The sequence below is a fragment of the Ctenopharyngodon idella genome, chromosome 19 (assembly GCF_019924925.1).
Source record: "Ctenopharyngodon idella isolate HZGC_01 chromosome 19, HZGC01, whole genome shotgun sequence".
Lineage (NCBI taxonomy): Eukaryota > Metazoa > Chordata > Actinopteri > Cypriniformes > Xenocyprididae > Ctenopharyngodon > Ctenopharyngodon idella.
In genome coordinates, this window is record NC_067238.1 from 26,110,990 (window position 1) to 26,124,206 (window position 13,217).

A 13,217-nucleotide genomic window follows, 5' to 3' on the forward strand; every position below is an offset into this window, starting at 1 on the left:
GCACAAGCCCTGTGCTCTCAAAACAGAGACTTCTTTCAAAAACATTCAAAAATCTTACTGACCCCAAATGTTTGAACTGTAGTGTATAAAAGTGGTTGTTATACTTAAACTTTACAGCATGCACATGGCCTCAGACAAAAAAAACATGTGATGATGCTTTGTGTTCATAATGGCCTTATAAAAGGGGATAACATGGTATGAACAAAGATAACATATTGTTACTAGAAGAGCGTACCTGGATTCCCATTCCTTCTGGCACGGTGATCTTCCATACGCAGCTCAGGCTGTTTAGGTAGGGCTCAGGATAGCCGGGGGACAGAATAGTGCCTATCCGTTGGGTTAGATTCCCTCCACATGGCACTGCAGCACAGACAAAATGATGAAAAAGCAGGTATAAAAGGCAAAACAGCCTACAGTATCGAAGGGTTTATGTCATCTTCCAGGACACCACCTTCCTACTCGTGCAGCTCCTGTGGTCAAGCATCTGGTAGCTGCAGTGAAGCGCACAGGTAAACAGCTGCGCATGAGTGTGGATACCTGAGTGTACCTGCGGCAACATCTGCCAAGTGTGCGCATTTGTGAATGTGTGACACGCCGGAGGCCATGACTGCTGGCCCACAGCTGTGTGCCGTTGCTTGTTAGGCACAGGGAGAGTTTGCTGGCGACAGCTCTCTCTCAAGAGGAGCAGGAGTAGGAGTCTGTTTGCTCAGTTTCCCCACCAGGACAGCCACCAGAGCTGTTATGTGAATCTAACTGTGCTCATCCAAGCAAACGCACTGAGGAGGTTGGGACACAAGTAAACATGTGACACTTAAGCAACTTTACAAACTGACAAAACTATATTGCTCCCATTATATTCAATGGAAATGTTTACTCTGGAAGTACCAAATGGGGAGCCGTGCCTTCAGTTGAAGGATACCCTTTCTATTTTTATTAGATTTTCTTTTATCAATTTAATAGATAAATATATACTAATTTAAATAAATAAAATACCCAAATACATATGTACATATTTAGGTATTTTAATAACTTAAATTATATTAAATTATTTATAATTATGTATAATTATGTATGATTAAATTGTGTATAATTATAAATTACTGATAATTAAATGTAATAAGGACTTATTTTTTTCTCAGATTCACACAATGTGTATGTATATACACATACAAACAAACATTATGTGCAATTTATATATATATATATATATATATATATATATATATTTCTATGAACATTATGTGCAAATTTGTAGCTATGAAAGTCCTTGTATTTGAACTGTATTCATTTATTAATAAATTATAATAAATACATTTATTTAAATTAATAAATTACAAAATAAATTAATTTATTTAAATACTGACATTTGAAATATATGACAAATATATTTGAAATCTCCTAAATCTCCTAATATCTCCTAATAGTTATTTCCTAATAGGATTGAAATCTCTAAGGAACACAATCTAAGTGGAATAAGAATGGAATAAGCACTAAATGGAGTAAGCATGAGTACAAGTAATTCCAAAAAGGTCAGTACATGTATCAAACTGTTCAACTGTGCCAATAACGGAATATAGTTAAAATTCATGGTTTAAAAAACATCTGCCTATGTAACCCAATGGAGCACTCCACCTGGCTAGTCGCCCCCAGGTAATTTGAATTTAAGACCCCTGGTCATCAACATCTGGCTCTTGTTAGAATGATGATAGTAAAAGTTGAGAGAGATGTGTGATCTGCAAAAAATCTCTAGAAATGTATGATAGCGCTCTCTTACCAATGCAGCTTGGCATGCTGCCATTCCACTGGGCCAGAGCGTTGGGTACAGTCAGGCACTCGATGGCACTGGGCCCCTCCAGGACGTATCCTGCATTGCATTCGAAACTCACCATGGCTCCCACTGCAAAGTTGTTCCCCGTGCGTCTGCCGTGTCTGGGCTCTGGGACTGAACTGCACTGAGTCGCACTGGTCCTCGGGACAGCTAAATCAAATAAATGCGCTATTGTTAGAAGAATTTGTACAACAAAGGACCTTCAGGATGTTGCGGCACCTGCCAAGTGAGAAATGGTTTGCAATGCATTATACATGCAGTCATGCACCAGATTGTTAGTGAAACTGGCACTTTAAAGTTTGAACCACAGTGCATACAGCTGGTTGGGATGCCCCAGAACACCACTACTTTTAATACTTTTATAAGATGCTGTACTTTTCCATTAAAGACACAGCAGGAAATGAACAGGCGTATGACTGTAGACCACAGGGGAGGCGAGATGATACAATAATGCTGCTTTAGCTCCTAAAAACTACACTATCTATTATAGAGAAAGATGCAGGTTGTTAAAGCACATTTTAACAGGAGGCCCCATGGCTGCCAAAGAGGTACAGTACATTTACAGCATCGTATATAATGTGTGTAAGTGTGTGTCTGAGAAAGACAGAAAGACCATGGGCGCATTGTTTAAATAATTAAGCACCTAATTCAGACGACAGTGCCTCTCTCAATCAAAACTGACTGCACAACACAACCACAAGTTATGATTAGAACATCCCACACAAAACATTTGAGCAGTTAATTGCAGGCTTGGGCACAATTCAGAATGTAATATTTGGTTCCCTTTTCAATTCATGATTGAGAATTTCAGGATGTTGAATCAGTGCTGTTAACTAAAACTAAAACAATTAAAAAAACATTTACGTAATTGACATAAAATGAACATTAGAATAGAATATTAAAAATGTATTATATACTTTAACTGCAACCCAGAGGGACACTATTGCTTACACTTCTTTATTGGCCCACAGAAGAATTTTGTTGAGTTGGAAATCCCCTACCCCTCCTTCTGTGACAGATTGGCTGGGAGATGTGATGTTTTTTTTTTAAATTAGAAAAGATCAAATTTACACTAAGGGGATCTGTGGACAGGTTTTACTCAAAATGGGAACCCATTTTGTCATATTTTAAAAACTTGAAAGAATTACCAGTTGTTAACTTTTACTCTCCATATATGTATCTCTCTCTTTTTGTGATGCTGTATTTGATGTTTTGACCTCAGTGTAATTATATTTCAGTTTCAATGCAACATTTATAATCTTTATTTAGTTTAAGTAGTGAAATTACTACAACTAAAAATGAATAAACTAAATAAGACACACACACACACACACACACACACACACACACTGTGTATATACACACAAAAAAAGTCACTGTTGGGAATTTAATAGGCAAATACTTCAAGAGTCTATGGATGGATCATTATTACAGTGATTATTATGTTTCTAGCATGTTAAATGTTTGGCAACAGTTCTTTTAACCCTAAAAGATGGAGTGTGTAGCTTTTCATTTCTTAAACAACCATGTAGGAAGAAATATCATGGCCATATTCCAGGATGACAATGTCAAGATTCATCAAGCTCAAATTGTGAAAGAATGTTTGGGAGGGAGCATGAAGAATCAATCACACAAGAATTGGCACCTCTGAGTCCTGACCTTAATTTCATTGGGATGTGCTTGAGGAGACTTTACAGAGTGCTCACCTCTTGCATTGTCAATACAAGATCTTGACCAAAAAATGATGCACTTCTTGATGGAAATCAATGCTTCTGGGTTCTACGTCAGAAGGCTGGCTCATTACTGGCCAGCTTCTGCGTCAGCAGCACACGCATGCGTAATGGTGCTCACATGTACAGCGTCGGCCAATACTGAGCCAGCGTTCTGACATAGAACCCGGAAGCGCTGCAGTGTGTTTACAACGTGAACAACATAGAAGACTGACAGGGAACAGAAGAAATTGTTGAATAAAGTCGTTATTTTTGCTTTGTTTTTGCGCACAAAAAGTATTCTCGTCACTTCATAACATTAAGGTTGAACCACTGTAGTCACATGGACTATTTTAACGATGTCTTTACTACCTTTCTGGACCTTGAAATTGGTTATGGCGTTGCTGTCTACAGGGAGGTCAGAAAGGATTTCATCAAAAATAACTTAATTTGTGTTTCCGAAGATGAACAAAGGTCTTATGGGTTTGGAATGACATGAGGGTGAGTAATTAATGACAGAAATTTCATTTTTGGGTGAACTAACCCTTTAATAGAAAATGAAAAGTGCATTTGTGATACAGAAAGAGAAATTGAAGCTCTCAGCCTTACCTTGGTAGACCAGATGGAAACCTCTTGAGCTTGACTGACCCTTAGAAGAGAACCGGATAAGGATCTGGTTGGAGGTGGCTAGAGGCAAAGATTCACCTGAAAGTACAAACAAGGTGTCATGACATTTGGTGACATTCTAAAACCAATGACATTTGATGTTATTGACCTGTGCCACAGATGCCATATTTGTTTGAGAGCGGCAGTGGAGGTGATGATTACGAATGAATAATGATTCTTGGTGTGTTCATCACACAAAGCTATCAAATGACCTCAGAAGACCTGGAACACAGTTCATGAGCTGTATAGATGTGGTCACTCTGAACTACTGTTTTACAGAATATATCTTTCAAAAGACTCTTTGGCTACATACACACTATAAAGTTTCAGGAGTCATTTAAACTGCATTTAAATAAGGAAGTGGATCCCCCAAACTATCGTTCCATAGCAACCATTGCAACATTCTGGCGTCTCGTGTGTTTAGTATCCACTTTTTTTGACCAAATGAATATTACAGCAACAAAATACTTATTCTGCAAATTCAACTAAAGCCCCGCCGACAGAGGCACAGTGTTTTGTTTACGCTTGTAAGGCTTCTTCACAGAGTGTGATCTTGCATTGTTGCCATTTGCGCTTGTTGTTTGAGCTTGGCTCTTAAAGAGATAAAGTTTATGGAGCTATTAAAGCACGCAGATGAGGGTTGTGATATTTTGGTCTTATTTTCAATATAAAGCATTTGATTTTATTTCGGTTTATTATGGGATTGTTCTTGTTCAAGATCTGGCAACACGAATAAGGCTTGCACTTCTTTCCCTGTTATTTTTTGCAACGCACACATACAGAAGAGAGACACGTCCCTGATGTGCATTTAAATACGTCATTAAAAACTATTTTTTTCAGTTCGGTTCCGTACCCACTGTGTAGAATTTTTATAAATGCAGTTGTCACCTGCATTTTTCAGGAGTTAATTTGGTTGCAGAATGCGGTTGTCACTCTCGTAAATTACTGAACCATTTGTATACAGAACTGGACTAAGCACTAAAAGGTGAACTGACAACTAATTTTAACTGCAATGTGTACATGGCCTTTAAAAAATTCTAATAACTAACAGCATTCAGGTTTGGAAAAACATGAGGGTAAGTAAATAATGACAGAATTTTCATTTGTGGTGAACTATGGAGATGCAATTGCCATAACACTGACATTAAACATTATTGTAGTTGTCTGTCCAGTATTAGCATCAGTTTGGAATTATTTTATTTTCATATTTCACATGTTCCCAAGCCCAGGTCTATTAATAATCCACATTTCAAAATGCATCCCTCTCTGCATCACTCATTATTAGCAGATATGTGCTTTCTGTGCCGAGGTGCGGGGGCTGAGGTTTTGAATCTACCCACAGTTCCCTGAGGCCCAGTCAAGCTCCACAGGGGTTTGCAGAGAGCAGGTTCGGTGTTGACAAATTCGTGCAGTGGCCAGAGAAGATGAAACTGCACAACACTCTCGCCCATGTTGGGATCGACCAATGCTCATGCTCATGCCTTTGGCATGCTGGGATGTTATTAGAACAAGCCTCCGTGGGCAGCCAACAGAGTGACAGCTACAGTAATAATCCGGTGGAGGCAGAGGTGTGGGGATACCCTGACCGCTGATTTATTCGCACCTGCTGTTTGTTCCGAAGGCCACATTATTCTGCAATGCTGCTCGGACACTGTTAAGCCTGTGTCGCACCACACCACAACGTCAGTTGTGGGAAACCTGGATGGTGACCACAGATTCACCTCGACAGGGAGGATGCGTTATGCAACATTCAAGGTTGTTGTGGAGTGGACTGACGTGGCCTGACACCATCCTGTCAGGATTCCAGAAGACTGAGGATCACATTGTCGAATCTGATGACTCAACAGAGGTGGACTTGCCAGTTTGCCTACCTCCAAAGTTAGCTGAGCTCTTTATAGGGATAGTTCACCTAAAAATGAGAATTTTATCATCATTTACTCATCCTCAAGTTGTTCCAAACCTGTATACATTTCTTTGTTCTGCTGAACACAAAGGAAGATATTTGGAAGAATGTTTGTAACACAGCAGATCTCGACCCCCATTGACTACCATATTTTTTTCGGTAACACTTTACAATAAGGTTCATTAGTTAAACATTAGTTAATGTATTAACTAACATGAACTAACCATAAGCAATACATTTGTTACTGTATTTACTAATCTTCATTAATGTTAGTTAATGAAAATACAGTTGTTCATTGTTTGTTCATGTTAGTTCACAGTGCATTAACTAATGTTAACAAGATTTTAATAATGTATTAGTAAATGCTGAAATTAACATTAACAAAGTTTAATAAATGCTGTATAAGTGCAGTTCATTATTAGTTACAAATATTGTTCCAGATATCTTCCTTTGTGTTCAGCAGAACAAAGAAATGTATACAGGTTTGGAACAACTTGAGGATGAGTAAATGATGGCAGAATTTTCATTTTTGGGTGAACTATTCCTTTAACAGTGATACGGAGGAGGAAGAAATCAAGGAATTTTAAATGCTCAAATGCTTACATTGTTTATAATTAATACCAGTAGCCTAATTTATGTTTTATTTTCAACTTAGGCCTACCATTTTTCTTGTTTAGTCCCCACTGAAAATGAAGGATTAGTTGTGGAGTGATGGGAACCAAAAATGGATTCATAAATTTAGTTAAGTTTAAGCTCTAAGTTTGCAAATGGTGCAATTGTGAGATAAAAAAAGTTGTAATTATCTTTTTACTTAGGCAGAAACAGACTTCCATAGTAATTTGGGTGGCAAAATAAATACACTGCTTTTGTGCAAGTCTCTTTTTTTGTGTCAAGAATCCTTGTCTATTGTTTAAAATAAGTTTCCAACAGTTAATTCACACAGGACACTTTTCTTGAAACTTGCTGTTTGCTTGTGCAGATTATTCATTCCCTATGCATGATTTTCTACTGAGAAAGTTGAGAAACATCCATCAAAACTGACAACTGTGCTTATATCAGTGGTGACATACAGCAACACTTGTTTCCCTTCTCTCCGCAGCACAAAAAGATAATAGAAAATCTGCAGTTTTATGCAGCCTAGTATCAATCCTGACTATTCCCTGCTCGCTATTCACGCTCCAAAGTGTGCATTATTTCCAGCAGCCCCCAGCACACTTCACTGATTTCACACCGGCATCTGAAGTTAAAAAGCGCATCTCAGATAGTATATATGCTCTGAGCGGTTCACCTTCCTTGAGCGCGCAGGGTTTCACGCCGTATGCAAATAGCGGGTGTTTGACTGGTGTGAAGGGTGAAGAAAAAATAGAAATGTACACAGCTCATCTGCGTTGTCATGGGAATGTCAGAAGCAGAGAGAGCGAGCGAGAAAACCCTGTTAATCTTCGAGCCGAAATCTCCTCAACTGACCGCATTAAACGGAACTCCATTATGGCTGAATAAAAGCTTTCAGCCTCGGCGTCTCACTGGAGATCTATTTAGCCAGTCTGTTTTTGCTTATTTGATTCTGTTTTCTTTTCTGTTTTAAGAGAGCCCTATTTACTGGATCCCATTTAAATCTGTTTGTTAGACTCTATGAGTCATCAAGCTTGTTATCTGAACCTCTGCGTTTTATTCTCTTGAGTACATCATCATCTTGCGTACATCATTGTATGTTCAGATAATTAAGAACTCAAGAGACTGTACTCAAGTACTGAAGCAGATTTAACTATTTAAAAGTGTAATTTTTAATTTTTTTTTTTTTTTAAATATTCAGAGCTTTATATTCAGAGATTATATACTAAATGTGCTCATAAAAGACTACATAATTATAAAACCAACTAGTCAGTGGGTTGTCCGAATGAACTAATCAATTTTAAAGGGACAGTTCAACCAAAAATCAAAATTATGCTCTCATTTAATCACCACTCCGAACCTCATCCTTCTGTGAAGTACAAAAGAAGATATTACAAATAAAAAAAAAAGTCTCTGTGGTTTTTGGTTCATACAATAAAAGTCAATGAGCTCCAATGTTGTTTTGGACCCCATTGACTTTCATTGTATGGACAAAAACATTTTTCAAATAGAAATGTGAATGTATTACCTTTTGTGTTCCAGATGATGAGGGTGAGTAAAGGTTGACAGAATTTTTTTTTTTTTGGTGAATTATCCCTTTAAATTCTTGACATATGTTCTAGCATTCAAAAATAGCTATACGAAGTGCAACACAATGGAAGAAAATGCAGGGGTCACAGGAAACATTTTTCAAAGACTATTTTTAACTACACACACTGTCTTAAAAAAAAAAAAGAGCAATGCTTGTGGTGGGACATTTGACCGAAACTATCCGGTACTAATCATTTGACATAGCGCTTTTCACATACTATACAATAGAAGTCATTATTCTTACAATTCCGTTTGGTGGTGCAAAAATGATACACTTCAGCTTTGAATTTCAGTATTTGTGAACCATACAGGCGTGTCTCTTTTACTTGTGGATGTAACTCATCTTGTTAATTGAGTTGCTTAATTGACTACTTCTATTTACCTCTGAGTCTGAATGCAGACTCTTTAGCATTCATCTCCTAATGCCAGTATAGACTGATAGAGTCAAGTTAATACCGCTGGAGAAGGTTTGCTGACCTGTGTGGGCCCCAGAGAGAGAACTCAGGACACGGGCATGCTGGGTAGGCCCATCGTACACCTCCACAACATCATTTAGCGCAGTCTGGAAGAATGCAAATTGGCTGAACACCACTGCAGAGAGATAAAAAGAGAGAGAGAGAGAATGAAGAGGCATAATTGCATAAAAACCATAAAGTATGCAACTGAAACCATGACTGTGCAAATGTTAATTCAATAGTAAAAGACAGAACCTAATCACACCTGTGAACCACCTGTTGTCCTCTCTATACACACCCTGGTGCTTAGTAGAGTAAATTTCCAAATGAGAGCCATAAAAAAGAAACCCTGTGTTGCGACGCTCTCTATCCTGCAGCTGTTCGAAGCCATTATGCCATGCCTACGGAAATTTGTGCCTTAATTAGCTCTGCTTTCACAACGTTTGGTTTGACCCAGAGAAATACAGGCAGGCTAGCATCTGCTAATAAAGACTCTGTAGGAACCCCAAACTGGCCAGATGACCTCCTTTTATGGATCAAATAAAAGGGTCCCGTGGTCAAGTAGAAGCTGCTGGGGATATATGAGGGGATATCCAAAAATGGGTCCATAGGAAGAGGCTCATACCTCTTAAAAGAAGAGCAATACAGATCAAAGTCCCTTTCAAGGAAAGTCAATTCACTCGGCTGCCATATTTACAACACTTCCGGGTAGCTACTGTATTTTGGGCACACAAGTCCAACTCCTAACTACTTAGGAAAAAACTGAAATCTCAAAAACTCACTTTTAAAAAACATTTTGAATGAGCAATAAAAACTGACATGAACTGCCCCGTAGATGTTGTTTCTTACACACACACACAAAAAAAAAAAAAAAAAAAAAAAAAAAAAATCAGGTTAAAATTTTTATATATTTCAGGTTGGTCCAGTCAACATGTATGTGTAGTCTCAGAGCTCTGACGGTTTCTACATGTCTAATGGCATCTGCAGTGATTGCAATTGGCTCTTTTATTTAGGAAGTGTCTTGGTATAAATACAGTCTTCTGTGTGGGTTCTACTGATATTTAATATGTGAATGTATTACCTTTAACACCTCCTCCTAATTAATCATGACAAAACAAGTCCTGAGTGACAAATCAAAGTTAACTAGAACTAAAGATGCTCCGAACGATTGGCCGCAGATAAGTATCGGCCAATAATCACATTTAATGACTCGATCGCTTGTCACTAAATTTGGTCAATCTCACGAACCCATCCCAATTTGATGACGTAAAACACGTGATGAAGTCAAACTTTAGCACCGCAGTCATGTCATCACCAGTTAAAAATTCGCCATTTGCTGTTTATGTTCTAAATAAATATCATGTGGAAGAACATTGGCTAAAGCTTGGCTAAACATTGGGAAGCCTGCATCTGTCCTTCTTCAGGTCAAGTCATATATTTGTGAAAAAAAATGTTCATTGTAAAACGAATATTTGTTGTGCTTATTTATTTGATTCTCAATTAAAAAAAAACATAATACAACGTTACTGTAAATAATATAACCAAGGCAATATCTGTGGTATTACTTTATCTGAAAAAATAAAAAAAGGTTAACCTTGACATTCAACAGAGGGCTTACATTTCACTTATATAAAGCGGACGACAAGAATCATGATGACAAGAAATCGGTACTCTGTATCGGCTGCAAAAATCCTGATCAGAGCATCCCTAACCAGAACAAGTTTTGATTGGAATTTGGACCAATGAGATTGCTCTGAGACTGGTGGAGCTTCTCCAGCATGATACACTAAAAATAAAAACCAAGAAATAGACCAAACATTGAACAAATGTTGCAGTTCGCAGCTGATAAGGACACAAATTTAACATGAACGAGATGTAATTTAACACTTTTTGCCCTTGAGAGCCTAATTCAGACATGGTGTATTCCACTGAATAGCATGTTTTCCCATTATACTGTACACCTCCTTGATTGTAACGTAAGTTCATGGGTTTCTCTGTGTGTGAAATAGTATGCGTACACATGTGCTTACTTACCATAGTCTTTTGGAACAATAACCGAGTAGAGGCAAGTCCTCCCGCTGCTGTAGTTTCCAGGATAACCAGGGGAGAGCACCACACCCTCCAAGCCCGAATACTGACCACCGCACGGAGCTGAGTGAGAAAGACAGCCACAGAAAGAAGGCATTAGAGACTAATTTTCTGTCCTCCCCATCTCCTCTCTGCCGTTCCCTCATTCAGCTGATCTTAAATTACTTTTCTTGTCTGATTCCTGAGCTGCCCTGCTAGATGTCCCTAGTGTTTGCCGAAGTGAAATTGCAGTGTGTTCAAAGTATTCCACAAGGTTACATTGCAAAGATGAGCCTTTGCTTATTTCCAATGGAACAGCAGCAGATGTGACCAACTTACAGAATGTATTTGCAAAGCAGTATTTGCTGAACTTCCATGACATGTTTTTACCTATGCAAACAGGTTTCGGTTTGTTCCAGCCAGGCTTGCCGTCTCCCCCCATGATGCAAGTGAGTGTGGCGTCTCCCTCCAGCGTATAGCCATTGTCACAGTAATAGGTGACAGTTGCACCCAATTTCAACTCTGTACCAACACGTGTACCATTACGCACCAGGCCTGGTTCAAAGCATGACTCTCTGGGATTTTCTGTTGAGGAAAAGAAAAACAAAGTATGGTGAGAGGGATAAAGAAGGAGAGAGAGAGAGAGATGATGATTTATGGCTATTTGTGTAAGACTGATAATCCAGTGTGCACAGGGACCTCTACATATACACACACTCGCCAAGCACCTAATTTAAGTAAAAATTGGCTTTGGAGAGTAAATAATGTAGAGTTATTTGCCATGTGGCCTTGATTTGATTAGGAACTACAATGTAATATATGTTTTAAATCTAAGACATGCAAATCATATGCTAAACAAAACATCTCATACATAATGCTGGAAGCATCACAATCTATCTATCTGTATATCTATCTATCTATCTATCTATCTATCTATATATATATATATATATATATATATATATGTATATGTATATATACACAATGCAGTTTCATGGCCTGGCACATTCTGCTGGGGCAAAAATTTAATTATGGATGCTGCTGGTGCAGGTTGAAAAGAACCAACAGCTTGAAATACTATGAAAGGTCAGTACTAGAGAGGATAGGTTGAATTGTTTCTCAAAAGAATCGCAATTGAGACTCCTAAGAGCTAAAAACTGAAGAATAAAGACACAGGAGGCTTTTTGTATAAGAGCACTTCAAAGATGCTTCAAATGAGCGCACCCAGATCACCAATTCACAATCCAGAAATATGCTACTACAACCTACATGCCCCGTGGAGCATAAACAGTGACCCAGGACAGATTAAAAGTGACACTGGGCTAGATCAGGTCTGCTGACTACACAAAACAGTCCATCACCCAGCAGGACGTGTATGTATGGCGCACACGGCATCCTTTGGCCAAAATTAGAAATCAATCATTCTTACTACATATCTGCATCGCACAGCAAAAATTGGGTTGCATGCAGTTCTAGTTGAGATATTACTTCCTAACATAGTTACACCACATTGTTTGTGCTGATGCCCGTGCCCTTCATGGCCCAATAGCACGTCGAAAAAAGACGCAATCCGTTTGCTGGGGCCATGCTCCAGACCGTCCACAACTCAGTTCCTCTTCCTAAACCTGGCTCCTAACAAGACGAGCGTGGAACGAGCAGTAATTAAGAGTGGACCACAGCCAGCCTCAAGTTCTAGCTCAGGTGTCCAGTGATGAGGCTGCGTATGAGTGTGCGTATCAGCAAGGATGTGTTTGTGAATTTGGACATGACAAATGTTTGAGCTGGCAGGGAACAGTTCGGACGGGCAATGGAGTGAGTATGTGTGTGTGGTGTTTATTTAACTGTTGGTCAAGTGTGCAGAGCCTTGGCCCACATATTGCACCTCGGAGGCCAATCAGACGCGGTTGGGAGTCTGTGAGAAGCTGATTGGTCTGTAAAGAGGTTGACAGCACCTGAAGCTTGTTCCAACAGCAGCAGCATGCACAGATGAACCAACGTGACCCTGTGCCAGACCGTCTATGCTAACACTTCTGTCAGGGTTAAGCTGAAATAAACACACTTTTTGTATATTTATGACTTGCTTCTACATTATTAGTTTATACTAATTCATTGTGAGGAGACTGGGGTCTGGAACTGGAGCTTTTGAAGTGCCACACACTGTGTCCATCTGCTGCACCAGATTGAGAGAATACTGTTCCTCATTCACCAAGCCCAACAGAGGGTGATCTAAAGAGCACGGACTCTCTCACTCTGACCGCTGCATGCCAGCAACGGCCATCAGTAGGTAGTGTTCTAGTGTGGTTCACTTTAAGTTCATTGACAGAAATGCTAAAAATAAAAAAACAGAGTAAAAGCATAGCTGTAATTGTTGTTCTGAAGCATTTACC

At 38.9% G+C, this 13,217-nt stretch overlaps 1 protein-coding gene across 2 annotated transcripts in view; it reads right to left on the reverse strand.

Moving 5' to 3' along the window:
• Positions 1 to 13,217, reverse strand: part of csmd2 (CUB and Sushi multiple domains 2) — a 291,911-nt gene that overhangs the window by 66,294 nt on the left and 212,400 nt on the right. For both annotated transcript variants that reach the window (XM_051873150.1, XM_051873151.1), the window contains exons 30-35: positions 11,221 to 11,415; positions 10,798 to 10,914; positions 8,786 to 8,899; positions 4,147 to 4,242; positions 1,775 to 1,978; positions 236 to 360 (exon numbers count right to left, since the gene is read on the reverse strand). In XM_051873150.1, coding sequence (XP_051729110.1) covers positions 236 to 360; positions 1,775 to 1,978; positions 4,147 to 4,242; positions 8,786 to 8,899; positions 10,798 to 10,914; positions 11,221 to 11,415 — 851 coding nt within the window. The remainder of the gene's footprint in view (positions 1 to 235; positions 361 to 1,774; positions 1,979 to 4,146; positions 4,243 to 8,785; positions 8,900 to 10,797; positions 10,915 to 11,220; positions 11,416 to 13,217) is intronic.